The sequence below is a fragment of the Rutidosis leptorrhynchoides genome, chromosome 3, assembly GCF_046630445.1.
Source record: "Rutidosis leptorrhynchoides isolate AG116_Rl617_1_P2 chromosome 3, CSIRO_AGI_Rlap_v1, whole genome shotgun sequence".
NCBI lineage: Eukaryota > Viridiplantae > Streptophyta > Magnoliopsida > Asterales > Asteraceae > Rutidosis > Rutidosis leptorrhynchoides.
The window spans coordinates 545723367-545744136 of NC_092335.1; the positions used below are offsets into that span (position 1 = coordinate 545723367).

Sequence of the window (20770 nt, forward strand, 5' to 3'; positions counted from 1 at the left end):
TATTGAAATATGAAATCTTGTGGTCTATTGTTACGATTTGATATATATAGGTTAAACCTATAACTCACCAACATTTTTGTTGACGTTTTAAGCATGTTTATTCTCAGGTGATTATTAAGAGCTTCCGCTGTCGCATACTTAAATAAGGACGAGATTTGGAGTCCATGCTTGTATGATATTGTGTAAAAACTGCATTCAAGAAACTTATTTTGTTGTAACATATTTGTATTGTAAACTATTATGTAATGGTCGTGTGTAAACAGGATATTTTAGATTATCATTATTTGATAATCTACGTAAAGCTTTTTAAACCTTTATTGATGAAATAAAGGTTATGGTTTGTTTTAAAAATGAATGCAGTCTTTGAAAAACGTCTCATATAGAGGTCAAAACCTCGCAACGAAATCAATTAATATGGAACGTTTTTAATCAATAAGAACGGGACATTTCAGTCCAAACGGGTCCTCAACCTAAGTCAAATATCACTAAGTCAGTAAATCGTCCCAATAGGTTTAAAAATATGTAAATAAGGTCTTAAGGGTCATCATCATTCATCATTAAACAAAAGGTGTAAAGTAAGTTTCGTTCATGAAAGAAGTTTAAAACAAAGGCTGACTTCGGTCAGTCACCACGGCCTCAATACCTACTGAAATAAGGTGAGACCAGTGGTCATGGCTCCGTATTTGAGTCCTTTAGTTGTGGTAAAAATTACAGAAGCAAACTCGTCTTCGTTTGACCGTGGCGACGGTCTAAGTGCGAGTAGGTCAGAATTTTCAGCACAACGTTAAATGGACATAGTGACGATCGGAGGGCCATAAATCCTAAACCGTAACTCGGATTAAGACGAGTCCTATATGAAAAGTTATCTACTCGAACAGAGCTATCTGAAAATCATCTTTACAGTAGCCCAGGTCGTACAGGTCAGACACAAAAACAGTAGAACAGTAGGGTCAGTAGGTTCCGGTGGTTCTTGGTGCTCGATGCTTATCATGGTTCTCATCCTTGATGCATATAGCTTCAAGTGTACAACTCGTTGATGTGTTTGCATCATTTTCACCAAGGTTTGACCATCATAACCCAAGTGTAAGTCTAAGACATGAAGCACAACTCACTTAAGTGTTGCAAGTGTTTTGATGAACCAAAGTTACATCAAAGTCTTAGATTCGACACATACATGAAATGTAAAAGTAAAATTAACCAAGTTTTGACTATTATGACACAAGTGTAGGTCTAAGACATGTAGCACAACTCACTTAAGAGTTGTATGAAGTTTGATGAACTAAAGTTACATCAAGGTCTTAGATCTAACACATACATGAACTTTAAAACTAATATTAAGTTACAACTTGAAAATAAACTTATAAAATCAAGATCTTAAGTTCTAGAACATAGTTCTTAGTTAGATCTTGAAGATCCTAGACCCAAAAGTCTAGATCTAATATAAGTGTACCAAGTTATAATTAAAGAAAGCTTACTTACATGTTCTTGAACTTTCAATGTTAACTTTAGTTCAAGAAAGTATGAGATCAAGACTAACTTGTAATACTTGACCATTTAAACTAACAAACATGAAATTAAAGTGCATAATATAAAGAAACAAGCTAAGTAAACAAGTAACTAGTTCATGGGTTTTTCATACTTTAAAGATTCAAACCAAAGTTTGATCTTTAAGAATGTAAACTTTAAGTTTACAAACATGACTTACAAGTAATGATTCTACAACCATGAACTTAAAATCTTTTGACATATTATATGTAGAACATAACTAGAAAGTTAGTTCTTGTATGTTCTTGCTAATACAAGATAAAAAGAAGAATCAAACTAAAGAGTTTGGTTCTTAACAATATGTAAGTAAATAACAACAACAAAGTTCAAGTAAATTAAACAACAACCAAGTACAAGTAACAAACAACAAATGATGATGATATATGTGTTCATGGTCACGGTTTTGAACAAGAAAAGGAAAGGAGAAAAGCTCTTGTTACTTACAAGTATTAGAGAGAAAATGAGAGGGAAAGATGAGAGAAAAAGTTGCAAGTAAATGTGTGTTTGGAATGAATGAAGTGTGAAGGGTATTAGTGAGTAAGTAATAAGAAAAAAAAATGAAGCAAAACACTCCCCAAGGATGCTTATGGCCGACGGCCTGCATCAACAAAGAGGGAAGGGATTAAACCACTAGTCACTAGCATGTAAAGCTTAAAAGGTTGGTTAATATGGGTGCTTACATGGGGAAGGTGTGCAAGTAATATGTAACAAGATTCTTTAAGTGTTAACTAACTAGTTCATTTCAAAAGTAATACTTACATGTAAGAGTGGGCTAGTTAGTCCATTTAAAATGTAGGGTGGGCTTATAAGTCCACTTATATTAATAAAAGCCCAAGTTTCAAGTAGTTAACAAGTTAATCCAACTAAAGCCCAAGTAATTAACTAATAACCATAGTTAATCAAAATGATTAATAAAATTTAATCATGAACGTAAATAATACTTGAAAATATTATTCGTGTAAGTTTCGTGTGTCACAAAGACGTTTCGGGCAATTAAAGTCAAGTACGGGCAATCATGGCAACATGTAAATGTAATAACATACATTTGTTTAATCACAAGTATTAATAATAATAATTATTACGTAGTAATAATTAACGTTGGAAAATCCAGGGTCGTTACAAGTCGTCTTTAAAGTCGATTTCAAGAAGGCGTTCGATATTATTAGTTGGGATTTTTTTAATGGAGGTTATGAAAAGTATGGGATTCCGTGACAAATGGAGAAAATGGATTTTAGCATTTCTTAAATCGGCTTCTATCTCCGTCTTGGTCAACGGGTCTCCGACAAAGGAATTTTCGTTAGAAAGGGGAATTCGCCAAGGAGATCCACTCTCTCCCTTCCTATTCATCTTAGCGGCCGAGGGGTTGAATATTATGGCTAAGGCGCCAACGAAGAAGGGATGCTTCAAAGGGGTCGAGGTCGGTAATGATAAGGTATTATTATCGCATCTTCAATACGCGAATGATATGATTTTTATCGGGGAATGGAGTAAAGAAAATGTGTGTAATCTCCATAATCTTCTCAATTGCTTTGAACTTGCTTCCGGTTTGAAAGTCGATTTCCATAAGAGTTTTCTTTATGGCATTGGAGTTAAAGATGACGAGTTAAATTGATTGCTAACAAAATTGGTTGCAAAGTTGGGAGATTTCCTTTCACCTACCTCGAGGTCCCTATTGGCTCTAAAATGAAAAAACTAAAGGATTGAGAGGTTGTGATCAATAAAATCAAATCAAGGTTATCGGATTGGAAGATGCGAACGTTGTCGTTTGCAGGAAGAGTAACTCTTATTAAATTGGTCTTAAATAGTCTACCTTTGTAATACTTCTCGCTATTTCGTGCTCCCCATTGTGTGCTTAAATTATTAGAGAGTGTGAGGCGTGCGTTTTTTTTTTGGGGCGGGACGGATTCGGGTTGTAAAATTCCTTGGGTTAAATGGGCGGGTGTCATCTCACCTTACGGGCACGGGGGATTAAATTTTGGGTCACTAAAAAGTAAAAATTTGGCTTTATTGGGAAAATGTGGTGGAGGTTTAAACCGAAACCAACGCGCTTTGGGTGAAAATCATTTGTAGCATCTATGATTCGAACGGGGGTCTGGGCTCGGGGGTGATGGCTTTCGTTCTCCTTATTCTGGTACATGGTCTAATATTATTATGGCAGGGAGCTTTCTCGATAGCATTGGCATTACTTTTTCAGCTTCGATGTGTAAAACAGTGAGGGATGGGGCCTCTACAGCATTTTGGACAGATCTGTGGTTGGGGAGCAGCAACTTTTGCCAAAGATTTCCCAGACTTTTCAAGCTTGAAAGACAACAAGACACTCGGGTTATGGATCGGGTGTGGGTAAACGGTAACTCAGGTTCGGCCACAACAAATTTCGACTGGGTCAGGGAACCAAATGGGTGTACAAAATCAGAACTAGATGCACTTGAAGAGTTGATAGCGTGTTACAAGTTCGACATAAGCAACCGGGACGAACGGAGGTGGACACTTGCATCTAACGGGCGGTTTACAGTCAAACAACTTTCTTTGGTTATCGACGAGCAACTTTTAGGAAGTCAATTTTCTTCACAAGAAACATTAAGAAACAATCTCGTTCCAAAAAAATTGGAAATTTTCGCTTGGCGGGTTCGAAAAAAGAGGATTCAGGTTCGTACAGAGTTAGACAAAAGAGGTATCGACTTGCACTCCGTTAGGTGCCTCTTGTGCGACGACGACGTAGAAACGGTTGATCACTCTATTATATTTTGCTCTCACGCCATCGAGGTATGGAATCGGGTCTTTGGGTGGTGGGGACTTGGTAACTTCACAAACTTTAGCATCAATGAAATCCTTTTGGGTAAGGCTTCGGGTCACATGTCTCCACTTGGCGAAAAAATATGGCAAGTAATCGAATGGGTTAGTGTATACTTTATTTGGAAAAACCGCAACAACAAGATATTTCGAGGGAAATCGTGGATCGCTCCGATTGCTTTAAACGAAATTCAAACCAAGTCATTTGAGTGGATCTCTCAAAGAATTACCGGGAAGAAAATCGATTGGCTCACGTGGATAAGCAATCCAAACGTCTACTTTAGATTAGCATAAGTCGTGCATTCTACTTTGTGTGGTTGTTTGCCAACTCGCAAACTCCTTTTCTTGTAATAATGTAATCGTTGTACTGTTTCGAGTCTGGAAGTTGTGTTCGGCTGTTATGGTCACAACGTCACTGTATCACACTTTGATTTTGACTGATTAATATATATATAGCTTGCGTTTCAAAAAAAAAAAAAAAAAAAAAAAAAAAAAAAAAAAAAAAAATATAATAATAATAATAATAATAATAATAATAATAATAATAATAATAATAAAATAAAATAAAAAAACTTTTACTTAAAGTAGTCCTCAAATTTGCATATTATAAATTTAAAATCCAGTAATAAATTATAGATAAGAAAAAAAAAAAAAAAAAAAAAAAGAGATCATCGACAAAAGCTTTTTCTTTCCTTTCAAAGAGGTAGAAAACTTTAATTATAGGTAGACAATTTTAATTCGTACTAATAGGTAAACAACTCCCATTTTATGTTACAAATATCATAAATAAACATTTATTTCCTTTAATCAATCGCTGATTTCTCAATTAATAGTTGCTTTTGATCCTGCATAGTCAGCTGGTACAGGAAGATCAAGTTCCAAGCAAACAAAACGGACTATATCTGCGGTCAAAGCACCTAGCGTCAACTTGTTTAGTGTAACAGAAATCGCAAACCTGTTGTTTATATCAGCATATCCTACTGATCCACCTAAACCCGTGTGACCAAACCCAATTACAGAACCATCATCGGTGTTAAACTTACGAAACCCGAGCCCAAACCTCCCATTTGGAATAATCAAATCCTTATAATCTCCACTTCCCAAAAATGCATCATGAATATTCAATTTCGTGTTGGTAAAGATTTTAAAATCCACGTCATCACAGGTGTCATCAATGGTTTTTGTGGAAGTAAAGGGATGTGGAAGTGGGACCACACCACCATCCACGAGGGCAGCATAGAAGCGGGCCAGTGCTCGAGCAGAAAAGTACCCACTGGCAGCAGGTATTATGGCACGACGTAGATTGATTTCGTTAGCTAATGGAATACTTCTACTAAACTCATCGAACGTGAATGATGATGGCAAGAAAGGCGTGGGTGAACTGGCTACAGTCGTAATGAATTTTGGGACCATATCGAGCTCACTTGGATCCATAGTAACGGTTGCAACACGAGATTCCACACCTGAAACAAACATAAAAACACTTTTTTATTGTAATGTAGCAAGTAGTGTTATTTTAAATTATTATTAGTAAAAGTGAAGATATGTTTGATTTTTACCTGGCGGAATCCCTATATATAACTCGCCTTCGACATTAAGTGGACGAACAAACGCATCTTCTAGAATGTCCTGAAACTTCTTCCCCGATGCATGCTGCATACATTCAAAAACAGATCATCACAATAAAGGATAAGTTTTAAAGGGTGCCAGTATTGCTTATAGGCGCATTCAAGACACAAGTGATATCATACAAAACGTTTACAATATAAATATATATGGTGATATTATGTTTGACATTAACATTTAACATGACCCCTAAAGATAAAAGAGCAATTTATAAAAGTGCAAACAGAATAGAATGGATGTGTAGTATGGAGTACCTCAATTATTCCACCACATAACCAACCATATGATAAATAATGATACAACTGTTGATGACCAGGTTCAGTCTCGGGTGCCACCATACCAATGCGTTTTAGACACTCGTCCCAGTCACAAATTGTTGTAGAATCTTTAGTAATGCCAGCGAGTGCATTGTGTAAACCCGATGTATGATTAAGTACATGATTAACCTACAAATATTTTGGATATAATACTATTAGAAAATGCAATAATAACGTGACCAAATCGTCCCTGTAATCGACTCACCTAGAATAATATATATGTGCATGGGTCAGCAAAATAGGTAAAATAATATAGTGTTTCAAAACAGATCAGGTTAGGTTGAGATGATTTTTCCTCAAACATTTCTTACATTCATGAATGAATATTTACAAATATACTACCAATATATCCATGCACAACAATGATAGCGTTTGACCATATTTGTTTCACATGTTACTACATATTTGACCCGCAAGTGATAAATATAACCCAAATAGACTTATTGAAAAATAAACGGGTCGAAATTTCAACATGTAGCCCAATCTTAAGTAATTTTAGTCTACCTTACAATCTTGTGCTATTTTAGTCAATAATCTTCATTTAACCATAATGATGAAGGTACTGCAATAAAATAATAAAGACTGAAAATAAAAGCATCGGATCAGTAAAAACCTTGATTTGGTCTTTCCTATTGTTACCAAACTCCGGCCAAATGTTTGCAACGTAGTCATCCAGCTTCAGTTTCCTATGATGAAAACGGTCAATAAACTGACTTACACAAATAAAACAGACAGTTTTGACCCATAACCCAACGTGCCCATTTTGACACCTATAACTAGCATGAGAACATACCCTCTATCAGCAAGCCAATGAACCATTCCTGCTGTGACGCCCTTAGTCGAAGAGAAAACAGGAAATAAACTATCATTTTTTACAGGACGAGGATCATCTTTTCCTAAGACTCCAGCTGCAGTATCAATTATCACTTTCCCGTCTTTGTACGCACAAACCTAACCATCACAACAACCAAATTTTGTTTAAACCGCTACCACAAAAACAATAATTAGAAACTGAAGAGATTATATATGAACCTGGATGCCAATGATTCGACCAGCAGTCCCTAACTCAACCAAGAAACGCCTTAGTTTCGCCTCAACATCAGACAGTATTGGACTGTCATACACCCAATTTGGACTCGAGGCCGGTCCGTAGTTCATGTTGCTGCAACATAAACAAAACGTTGGTTAAATTGCTTGTTCCCTCACATGCTATGCGCGTGAGGTTAAAATGGTTATTCGAAAAATCCTTTTATTTAATCTTCTCCTTTATACTATCTTATCAAGTAGGAACCATAAACCCTAGCTTACAAATTAAATCAATTTCTTTCTACACACCCTGAAAATCAAAATTTTCACAAAACACGTGATAAAAAAAAACAAAATAAAAATGAATCGAAAATTAGGATCAAGTGACTACCTAATGACCAAAATCCGTATATTAATTTTGCAGCCATGGTGTATATAAATTTTGATGGTTGTATACCTATATCAATACCTGAATATTTGTCTGTGAAATTTCTTGGATGAAGCGGATCCGGATCAAAAATATGTCGTCGACGAACGAAGTGTGTGTGAATTATATTATATTTCCGATGAAATTTAACTTCATTTTATTATTAAGTCATTTACATACCAATTTTGAACGATGACTTTCCACATAACAATTATTCTTTTTGTGAAAGGCAAGTTCCACATAACAATTTTGAACGATGAATTTCCTCATGACAATTTTGAACGATGAATTTCCTCATGACAATTTTGAACGATGAGTTTCCACATAACAATTTTAACACTCAACATTCCATAATTCTCATCACTAATCACATCATTTATCCGTATAACATAACAACAACAATTTAACCAATCCCGTGATGGGCCGGTAAAAATATTAAATCCTACCTGCGGGCATGGGTAAGAGTAAAAAATTATACCCGTAAAGGGGTATAACCCGATCCGCTAATTCACGCGAGTTAATACATACAATTATCAAATTTAAAAATGATTTTACTTGTAATGCAATAATAATTAAAAAATAATATTAAATATAAGTAAAAAACTTGATTTTCACGTCATTTTACACATGTATCTTGTATATTAGTTCATAAATAATAAAATTATCTAACTTTTCGAAAAGAAATTTAAAGAAGTTGTATATTACTATTACTCGTAGGTTTACCCGTGGGTCATGGGTATTCGCGGGTCAGGGGCATGGGCGAAGTTTTTTTACCCGCGGGCGGTAACGGCTCTCAACGAGCAAAAAGAAACAACCCGACGGGCGGGTAGCGGGTATATAGAACCCGTGCCCGTTATCCGCGGGCGCCATCCCTAATGATGACAATTTTTTCCTATTCTAAAATAAAAACAAGTCATTTCTTCATTCATCCAGAGTGAAACACTTAGAGAAAATTATCTCTTTATTTGACGGATAAAGAGATTGCTTCCGATTGAACCTCCAACCAATAAGTATGAAATTTAAAAAAAAAATGAAAAAAAGAAAATAAAATAGTAAAATAAAATTTAGACGCCACAAAAAAGGTATAGAGCTGGGAAAAAAAGACGTCATAAAAATGGTAATATCAAATTTACATATTTACATAAGTTTTAAAGCCCGACTAAAACTCAATTTAGGATCTATGATACAGTCAAATTAGGTCGACGCTTATTGTTGCCTCAATTAATAGAGCCGAATGGCATTGGAAACAGAACTCGAAAGGCAAGCCAGTTGGAAGTTGTTGCGCAACCAGGAGCCAACCACCCGTAACAAACCAAACACCTCTCATGCAACTTTACGGTACACATCCCCGAAACTACACAACTAAAAGAAAACCATAAGCTCAAGGGCAGAGAAGACCGTCCTCAGCCATAATGGCCCAAGATGCACCGAACGATGCGAGGATATACATAAACAAATATAAGCATTCATACATACATACATACATACATACATACATACATACATACATACATACATACATACATACATACACACCTACATGCATAAGCATACATACCCACGTACATACGTACATAAATATACATACATAAACATGCATCCATACCAAGATAAGCATACACATATAGATAAACATTCTTACATACATACATAAACACACAACCACACAAGCCATACGACCACAACCATACATACATACACTCATTCATAACATACATGCATGAGCACGGATACATACCCACATACATACATACATGCATGCATTCATGCATACATACATACATACATACATACATACATACATACGTACGTACATACATACATACATACATACATACATACATACATACAAACTGAAATGACCCGTTCATATACATTATAAACGATTCACAATAGTTGATTACATCGCAAGGTATTTGACCTCTATATGATACATTTTACAAACATTGCATTCGTTTTTAAAAGACAAACTTTCTTTACAACGAAAGTTGACGGCATGCACACCATTTCATAATACATCCAACTATATTTGGCTTAATAATAATCTTGATGAACTCAATGACTCGAATGCAACGTCTTTCAAAATATGCCATGAATGACTCCAAGTAATATCCTTAAAATGAGCTAATGCACATCGGAAGATTTCTTTAATACCTGAGAATAAACATGCTTTAAAGTGTCAACCAAAAGGTTGGTGAGTTCATAGGTTTATCATAACAATCATTTCAATATATTAATAGACCACAAGATTTCCGTTTATAAATATATGTACACTCGCAAGTGTATAAAAGTATTCTATAAGTTGTAGGCACCCGGTAACAAGCCTTAACGTTCATGTTTTACCCTCTGAAGTACACCAGATCAGGTGTGTTTAAAATAACCTCGAAGTACTAAAGCATCCCATAGTCAGGATGGGGTTTGTCAGGCCCAATAGATCTATCTTTAGGATTCACGCCTACCGTACATAGACAAGTAGTTTAATGTTACCAAGCTAAGGGTATATTTCTGGTTTAAACCCACGTAGAATTAGTTTTAGTACTTGTGCCTATTTTGTAAAACATTTATAAAAACAGCGCATGTATTCTCAGTCCCAAAAATATATATAAAAGGGAGCAAATGAAACTCACAATACTGTATTTCGTAGTAAAAATACATATAACGTCATTTAACAAGTGCAAGGTTGGCCTCGGATTCACGAACGTATCAATATTGAGATTCAATATTGCAGGAAAGTACGTAGACGCAACGGAGATGATAAACACTAGATTGACCTCACGAGCATACCCATGAACCATACCCATCACCTCCATAGCTATAACCCATAATTTCCTTAGCTTCGACTCATTCAAAAAACTATTTTGAAATCACTCGGACAGCACTCCGTCGTAATATTTTATGTATACTAATAATATCTTGAAATAATACAGAGCAAATATATATATATATATATATATATATATATATATATATATATATATATATATATATATATATATATATATATATATATATATAAATCGATTGAGAGAGTTTAGAGAAATATATTTTCAAATTTCTATGAAATAATGAAACCTATTGAATTCTATTTATAATAGATTTTTGAATTATTAAAGTAAATTATTAAAGTATGAATTATTAAAGTGAATTATTAAAGTATGAATTATTAAAGTGAATTATTAAAGTATGAATTATTAAATTGAATTATTAAAGTATGAATTATTAAAGTGAATTATTAAAGTGAATTATTAAAGTATGAATTATTAAAGTGAATTATTAAAGTTAAAGTAAAGTAAAAGTAAAGTAAAGGTAAAGTTAAAGTATAGTAAAAATATAAAATCTATGTATGTATAATACGCGTATAAATATATATAATATTAATTTAAATCGTTATATATATTTAATGAAATAAAATGTAAATATCGTTATATTTATTATACTGGTTAAGTAATGAGTTGTCAAAAGTGATTCTAGATATTTATAAAAGTTATATACGTTTTAATAATAAAGTTCTTTTTAAACTGAAAACGTCTTTGTACGTTTGAAAATAGATTAATAGAATATTATGGAAACCAATTCTCCACTAACTTTTGTCTAACTTTCGTAAATGACACTTTTTGTTTTTATTTATAAATAGCTTTACAAATTATTCTGAATATCGTTAAGAGGAATAGATTTTCTCAAATTATAGTGGACCTCTCAACAGAGACTTGTAATCATAATTCAATGTTTCTGATAATTCAATCATTTAATATATATTTTTTTAATTTCGTCGAAAATCATATTGCAACAAATACGTTCGTGTAAAGTATTATACGTTTAATACTTTATTAATATTCTCAAGTTATAATATATATATATATATACATATACATATCTATTTATATATAACGGTTCGTGAATCGTCGGAATTTGGTCGAGGTTATAATGAATGTATGAACACAGTTTAAAATTCTTGAGATTTAACTTAACAAACTTTGCTTATCGTGTCAGAATAACATAAAGATTAAAGTTTAAATTTGGTCGGAAATTTTCGGGTCGTCACAGTACCTACCCGTTAAAGAAATTTCGTCCCGAAATTTGATCGAGGTCGTCATGGCTAACAATAAGAATGTTATTATGATGAATATAAGTTGATTCATAGGGTTTTATCATGATTGAGAAATATGGATAAAATAATTCGATTACTCGAAACGTATGAGTGAAGCTATCGTAAAAGAGTGAAATGAGAAAATAGGGATTCATCTTATCTTTTGACGTCATCACGGTTGATCTCCGGATTAAAGAAAATCATTGTAATCTATATAGGATTTGATTCTTTGGTGATTAAGGAAATTATGATCCTCTTCGATTTAATGCGATGATTCATCTCGATTTTTCTGTCGGATATTTCACTATAAATCCACCTCCTTCGTTTTATTTTAATTCACACCTTCTATTCTTTCTCCCTCAATTCTTACTTTAAAATTATTCGTCAATATGCTTCATCCAGTGCTGATTCTCGATATACTCCTCACTTTCATATCTGTCGTTCTTCTTTTTCATCTACCTCCAGAAGAATCTATTTACTTCTACTATACTCTTGGTTTTATAGTGTTTTTAGTTCTCCCGTGTCTTTATATTGCTATATGCATTGATATATACGATTTGTGATTTCTGGGTTGTTGTTGGGTTTTATATCTTCCCTTATATTTCAAAGTCCTTGCTTCTTCTATAATCATTGTCATCCCCAATTAATTCTCTCTTTTATTTGCTGCGATTTATACCCCAATTTCTATTTCAGAGTTTTGTCCTTTCGTTTCTTCTTCTTGCGATTAAGCACCGCTTGTAATGGTCCAGAATTCGCATATATGAATTTCGGAATGAACATTGTTAATGTTCTAAGAAGAAAATTGTAATGGCACGATCTTGACTTGTCAAATTACTAGAATACCTTGAAAAAGGCAGAATCATCAAGAAATATTTTCTTGATATTTTAGAGGTTAAAGAGAATACAAGAGTCGTGTAACATAGCACATGATGACGTTATGATCTGTGAATCATCACGTTCCATTTAGAAACTCAGCATGAATTACTGTAATATAATCACGTTGATCAAGTGTCATTATATTATACTATTTCATGCTTCAGTTCCCAACACTACTTCAAAAATATTCCTATTTTAAATTCGAAAGTTTCAGAATTTAGAAACTAAAATAGTTTCTTTTATGATGTAATACAGACAGCACGAAGAGGTAAATGATTTCAGATAAGAATAATTATGGAAATATCTTCAGAAATATGGAGGATATTTATAATGAAAGATACGATGATATCTTAAAATTTCTAATATCAGAGGATGATGAAGAATATTGTCCGTAAGGGTTTAGAGTCAGGAGCAAGGTATTCGATAATGACTTCAGCAGACACGGAATCATTTGAATTCTTTGAAGGCAGATTTCGTCCTTGTGATTTATCCACAGCCTTCTTCATGGTTTGCTCAATCCGTATTTTTCAGTACCAAATCTTCTCTTTTTCTGAGCTTTGCCAACACACTACTCTTTATCATCAAACTTTTTACTGTTAAGGTCGTTTATAGTTTTTGCTGCTTCATCAGTATTTCGAGAACTAGTTCGCAGTTTAGGGTGTTTTTCAGAAACTTCACATTCAAAGTATATAAGTCCGGAAGATAGAAACATATAATTGTTGGCGTAGACATACTACGAGATTTCAAAATACTGATTGCTAATTTTTGATGATTCGTATGGCAATTCTCGTTACAAGATGCATATGAGTAAATGATGGGGTTTTGATAAATATAAAGATTTTTTGGAAAGTCAAAGATCAATGAAGTTATTAATAAGTTTACTGCTAATGTTACGAGATATGAAAGGTTCCCCGGTAATAATGATGAAGGGGTAATCATTATAATAAGGCTTATTCGAATGAACAATTGAAGTTAGTTTGCTGGAGCTGTGACAAAACAGTCTATTTTTAGAAGGGATTGAAAAGTTATTTTAGCTAGTAAATGCCAAAAGGTCTGACATGGATACATGTTAAATTATGACTTTGGTTTCAAGAGTTTTTCAGGTACGTAACTGTGGATAACATGTGGTTGGATCATCATCTCGATTGTTCCTTAGTTGAAGTATCTTCAGGAATTTCGAAGGGTTTGAGCACATATTGTAATCGTTAATACATATGATGTTCTAACACAGTTTTAAAAGTTAAAGTATAGCTTTGAAATATGTAAGAATCTAAGAGTGATGATACCGGTTATAACTTGAATTGAATTCGGCGATTTCAAAATCATAATATGTAATTAGATTTTTGAATGAGTATGGTTGTTTTGATTTCTAAAAGAATGTATATTGTTGTGAAAGTAGGGAGTATAATGGATGATTTGCTGAATCAGATTCGAAGAATGTAACATATTAATTGTGAATTTATATATCTCTCGGGTATTACCTACCCGTTAAAAAAAATGTCACAATTAATATTTTGTACAAAAGAATTTTATTACAGTCTTTATGGAAATATATGTGTATATTTCTTCAGATGTAATATAGATTTAATGAGTTAATATTAAATTAAACTTACTTGATTTATGGTTAAGGCTAGGATAGATAATTTCTAAACTTTAGAAATTACATAATCATCGTAGAATGTTTTCCCAATGAAGTTATGAATTAATACTTCATCGTTGTGGTATTCCTTAGTATCTACAGGGCGTATGACGTCAATGCTCATGGGACAGATTGTGAAGTTGAGGTTTGCGATGCGGTTGTTGTTGGTGGTGGTAATGGTACTGTTGATGTTGTTGATGGTGGTACTGGTTATGTTGCTGGTGCTGCTGCTGGTGTTTGTAACCTTTGCACCATATTCTCTAAAGCCACTACCCGAGCGCGAAGCTCGTTGACTTCTTCTATTACACCGGGGTGATTGTCGGTTCGGACGAGCGGATAATTAAGATCTAGAATTTGGTGTAGTATATAATCATGACGAGATACTCTGCAAATGAGAGAGAAAATGGTGTTTCGAATAGGTTCTCCGGTAAGTGCTTCAGGTTCTTCGCCAAGAGGGCAATGTGGTGGATGGAAGGGATCACCTTCTTCTTGTCTCCAATGATTAAAGAGGTTACGAACCCATCCCCAATTCATCCAGAATAGATGATGACTAATTGGTTGATCCATTCCGGTCACACTGCTTTCGGAACTTGAGTGGGATTCCATTTCGGAATCCGAGGGACTTGAACTAATGACGAATTCCATTTTGTACGATTGAATAAAGAATTTTTCGATATGAAATGATTTTTCGACTATCGGGTGGTATTCTAATTATATAGAGCAAAAGGTTTCGTAGATTACGGAGGAATTTACGGAATATGTCAGGCAAAGTTTACAGTAATAGATGCGCTAAGATATGAATTAGCAGATACACTAAGATATGAATTTTGTCTATACACTATTCATGCAATCAATGCAATAAGATGTGTCTAGACTAAGAATGATAAGCAGATAATTTCCGACAAAAATGATGAGCAAAACTTTTGACATGCAGACACGGTCGAAGTCCAGACTCACTAATGCATCCTAATAACTATCATTTAGACACACTAATGCAGACCTGGTTCGCTAAGACCACCGCTCTGATACCAACTGAAATGACCCGTTCATATACATTATAAACGATTCACAATAGTTGATTACATCGCAAGGTATTTGACCTCTATATGATACATTTTACAAACATTGCATTCGTTTTTAAAAGACAAACTTTCTTTACAACGAAAGTTGACGGCATGCACACCATTTCATAATACATCCAACTATATTTGGCTTAATAATAATCTTGATGAACTCAATGACTCGAATGCAACGTCTTTCAAAATATGCCATGAATGACTCCAAGTAATATCCTTAAAATGAGCTAATGCACAGCGGAAGATTTCTTTAATACCTGAGAATAAACATGCTTTAAAGTGTCAACCAAAAGGTTGGTGAGTTCATAGGTTTATCATAACAATCATTTCAATATATTAATAGACCACAAGATTTCCGTTTATAAATATATGTACACTCGCAAGTGTATAAAAGTATTCTATAAGTTGTAGGCACCCGGTAACAAGCCTTAACGTTCATGTTTTACCCTCTGAAGTACACCAGATCAGATGTGTTTAAAATAACCTCGAAGTACTAAAGCATCCCATAGTCAGGATGGGGTTTATGAGGCCCAATAGATCTATCTTTAAGATTCGCACCTACCGTACATAGACAAGTAGTTTAATGTTACCAAGCTAAGGGTATATTTCTGGTTTAAACCCACGTAGAATTAATTTTAGTACTTGTGCCTATTTTGTAAAACATTTATAAAAACAGCGCATGTATTCTCAGTCCCAAAAATATATATAAAAGGGAGCAAATGAAACTCACAATACTGTATTTCGTAGTAAAAATACATATAACGTCATTTAACAAGTGCAAGGTTGGCCTCGGATTCACGAACGTATCAATATTGAGATTCAATATTGCAGGAAAGTACGTAGACGCAATGGAGATGATAAACACTAGATTGACCTCACGAGCATACCCATGAACCATACCCATCACCTCCATAGCTATAACTCATAATTTTCTTAGCTTCGACTCATTCAAAAAACTATTTTGAAATCACTCGGACAGCACTCCGTCGTAATATTTTATGTATACTAATAATATCTTGAAATAATACAGAGCAAATATATATATATAAATCGATTGAGAGAGTTTAGAGAAATATATTTTCAAGTTTCTATGAAATAATGAAACCTATTGAATTCTATTTATAATAGATTTTTGAATTATTAAAGTGAATTATTAAAGTATGAATTATTAAAGTGAATTATTAAAGTATGAATTATTAAAGTGAATTATTAAAGTATGAATTATTAAATTGAATTATTAAAGTATGAATTATTAAAGTGAATTATTAAAGTATGAATTATTAAAGTGAATTATTAAAGTATGAATTATTAAAGTGAATTATTAAAGTTAAAGTAAAGTAAAAGTAAAGTAAAGGTAAAGTTAAAGTATAGTAAAAATATAAAATCTATGTATGTATAATACGCGTATAAATATATATAATATTAATTTAAATCGTTATATATATTTAATGAAATAAAATGTAAATATCGTTATATTTATTATACTGGTTAAGTAATGAGTTGTCAAAAGTGATTCTAGATATTTATAAAAGTTATATACGTTTTAATAATAAAGTTCTTTTTAAACTGAAAACGTCTTTGTACGTTTGAAAATAGATTAATAGAATATTATGGAAACCAATTCTCCACTAACTTTTGTCTAACTTTCGTAAATGACACTTTTTGTTTTTATTTATAAATAGCTTTACAAATTATTCTGAATATCGTTAAGAGGAATAGATTTTCTCAAATCATAGTGGACCTCTCAACAGAGACTTGTAATCATAATTCAATGTTTCTGATAATTCAATCATTTAATATATTTTTTTTTAATTTCGTCGAAAATCATATTGAAACAAATACGTTCGTGTAAAGTATTATACGTTTAATACTTTATTAATATTCTCAAGTTATAATATATATATATATACATATACATATCTATTTATATATAACGGTTCGTGAATCGTCGGAATTTGGTCGAGGTTATAATGAATGTATGAACACAGTTTAAAATTCTTGAGATTTAACTTAACAAACTTTGCTTATCGTGTCGGAATAATATAAAGATTAAAGTTTAAATTTGGTCAGAAATTTCCGGGTCGTCACACATGAAATGTCCCGTTCTTATTGATTAAAAACGTTCCATATTAATTGATTTCGTTGCGAGGTTTTGACCTCTATATGAGACGTTTTTCAAAGACTGCATTCATTTTTAAAACAAACCATAACCTTTATTTCATAAATAAAGGTTTAAAAAGCTTTACGTAGATTATCAAATAATGATAATCTAAAATATCCTGTTTACACACGACCATTACATAATGGTTTACAATACAAATATGTTACATCGAAATCAGTTTCTTGAATGCAGTTTTTACACAATATCATACAAACATGGACTCCAAATCTTGTCCTTATTTTAGTATGCAACAGCGGAAGCTCTTAATATTCACCTGAGAATAAACATGCTTTAAACGTCAACAAAAATGTTGGTGAGTTATAGGTTTAACCTATATATCAAATCGTAACAATAGACCACAAGATTTCATATTTCAATACACATCCCATACATAGAGATAAAAATCATTCATATGGTGAACACCTGGTAACCGACATTAACAAGATGCATATATAAGAATATCCCCATCATTCCGGGACACCCTTCGGATATGATATAAATTTCGAAGTACTAAAGCATCCGGTACTTTGGATGGGGTTTGTTAGGCCCAATAGATCTATCTTTAGGATTCGCGTCAATTAGGGTGTCTGTTCCCTAATTCTTAGATTACTAGACTTAATAAAAAGGGGCATATTCGATTTCGATAATTCAACCATAGAATGTAGTTTCACGTACTTGTGTCTATTTTGTAAATCATTTATAAAACCTGCATGTATTCTCATCCCAAAAATATTAGATTTTAAAAGTGGGACTATAACTCACTTTCACAGATTTTTACTTCGTCGGGAAGTAAGACTTGGCCACTGGTTGATTCACGAACCTATAACAATATATACATATATATCAAAGTATGTTCAAAATATATTTACAACACTTTTAATATATTTTGATGTTTTAAGTTTATTAAGTCAGCTGTCCTCGTTAGTAACCTACAACTAGTTGTCCACAGTTAGATGTACAGAAAATAAATCGATAAATATTATCTTGAATCAATCCACGACCCAGTGTATACGTATCTCAGTATTGATCACAACTCAAACTATATATATTTTGGAATCAACCTCAACCCTGTATAGCTAACTCCAACATTCACATATAGAGTGTCTGTGGTTGTTCCGAAATATATATAGATGTGTCGACATGATAGGTCGAAACATTGTATACGTGTCTATGGTATCTCAAGATTACATAATATACAATACAAGTTGATTAAGTTATGGTTGGAATAGATTTGTTACCAATTTTCACGTAGCTAAAATGAGAAAAATTATCCAATCTTGTTTTACCCATAACTTCTTCATTTTAAATCCGTTTTGAGTGAATCAAATTGCTATGGTTTCATATTGAACTCTATTTTATGAATCTAAACAGAAAAGTATAGGTTTATAGTTGGAAAAATAAGTTACAAGTCGTTTTTGTAAAGGTAGTCATTTCAGTCGAAAGAACGACGTCTAGATGACCATTTTAGAAAACATACTTCCACTTTGAGTTTAATCATAATTTTTGGATATAGTTTCATGTTCATAATAAAAATCATTTTCTCAGAATAACAACTTTAAAATCAAAGTTTATCATAGTTTTTAATTAACTAACCCAAAACAGCCCGCGGTGTTACTACGACGGCGTAAATCCGGTTTTACGGTGTTTTTCGTGTTTCCAGGTTTTAAATCATTAAGTTAGCATATCATATAGATATAGAATATGTGTTTAGTTGATTTTAAAAGTCAAGTTAGAAGGATTAACTTTTATTTGCGAACAAGTTTAGAATTAACTAAACTATGTTCTAGTGATTACAAGTTTAAACCTTCGAATAAGATAGCTTTATATGTATGAATCGAATGATGTTATGAACATAATTACTACCTTAAGTTCCTTGGATAAACCTACTGGAAAAGAGAAAAATGGATCTAGCTTCAATGGATCCTTGGATGGCTCGAAGTTCTTGAAGCAGAATCATGACACGAAAACAAGTTCAAGTAAGATCATCACTTGAAATAAGATTGTTATAGTTATAGAAATTGAACCAAAGTTTGAATATGATTATTACCTTGTATTAGAATGATAACCTACTGTAAGAAACAAAGATTTCTCGAGGTTGGATGATCACCTTACAAGATTGGAGGTGAGCTAGCAAACTTGAAAGTATTCTTGATTTTATGAAACTAGAACATTTGGAATTTATGAAGAACACTTAGAACTTGAAGATAGAACTTGAGAGAGATCAATTAGATGAATAAAATTGAAGAATGAAAGTGTTTGTAGGTGTTTTTGGTCGTTGGTGTATGGATTAGATATAAAGGATATGTAATTTTGTTTTCATGTAAATAAGTCATGAATGATTACTCATATTTTTGTAATTTTATGAGATATTTCATGCTAGTTGCCAAATGATGGTTCCCAAATGTGTTAGGTGACTCACATGGGCTGCTAAGAGCTGATCATTGGAGTGTATATACCAATAGTACATACATCTAAAAGCTGTGTATTTTACGAGTACGAATACGGGTGCATACGAGTAGAATTGTTGATGAAACTGAACGAGGATGTAATTGTAAGCATTTTTGTTAAATAGAAGTATTTTGATAAGTGTATTGAAGTCTTTCAAAAGTGTATAAATACATATTAAAACACTACATGTATATACATTTTAACTGAGTCGTTAAGTCATCGTTAGTCGTTACATGTAAGTGTTGTTTTGAAACCTTAGGTTAACGATCTTGTTAAATGTTGTTAACCCAATGTTTATAATATCAAATGAGATTTTAAATTATTATATTATCATGATATTATCATGTATGAATATCTCTTAATATGATATATATACATTAAATGTCTTTACAACGATAATCGTTACATATATGTCTCGTTTAAAAATCATTAAGTTAGTAGTCTTGTTTTTACATATGTAGTTCATTGTTAATATAATTAATGATATGTTTACTTATCATAGTATCATGTTAACTATATATATATCCATTATATGTCATCATATAGTTTTTACAAGTTTTAACGTTCGTGAATCACCGGTCAACTTGGGTGGTCAATTGTCTATATGAAACATATTTCAATTAATCAAGTCTTAACAAGTTTGATTGCTTAACATGTTGGAAACATTTAATCATGTAAATATCAATCTCAATTAATATATATAAACATGGAAAAGTTTGGGTCACTACAGTACCTACCCGTTAAATAAATTT

General features: G+C 32.7%; 2 protein-coding genes across 3 annotated transcripts; one reads left to right on the forward strand and one right to left on the reverse strand.

The window, feature by feature from the left end:
* Nucleotides 1-3696: 3696 nt before the first annotated feature.
* On the forward strand, nt 3697-4629 carry LOC139902009 (uncharacterized). The gene has a single exon (XM_071884667.1). The coding sequence runs from the start codon at nt 3697-3699 to the stop codon at nt 4627-4629; it is 933 nt and encodes a 310-aa protein (XP_071740768.1).
* A 384-nt stretch (nt 4630-5013) lies between these two features.
* LOC139898491 (uncharacterized) lies at nt 5014-8008 on the reverse strand. 2 transcript variants are annotated; one of them, XM_071881234.1, is made up of 7 exons: nt 7774-8008; nt 7311-7440; nt 7072-7229; nt 6892-6964; nt 6216-6407; nt 5895-5988; nt 5014-5798 (listed from the first exon to the last, which is right to left on the reverse strand). In XM_071881234.1, the coding sequence occupies exons 2-7, from the start codon at nt 7434-7436 to the stop codon at nt 5158-5160; spliced, it is 1284 nt and encodes a 427-aa protein (XP_071737335.1). In that variant the 5' UTR covers nt 7437-7440; nt 7774-8008; the 3' UTR covers nt 5014-5157. The 2 variants fall into 2 exon arrangements, with proteins under 2 accessions (XP_071737335.1, XP_071737336.1); XM_071881235.1 differs by having other exon boundaries at nt 7696-8008.
* Between the last annotated feature and the right edge of the window lie 12762 nt (nt 8009-20770).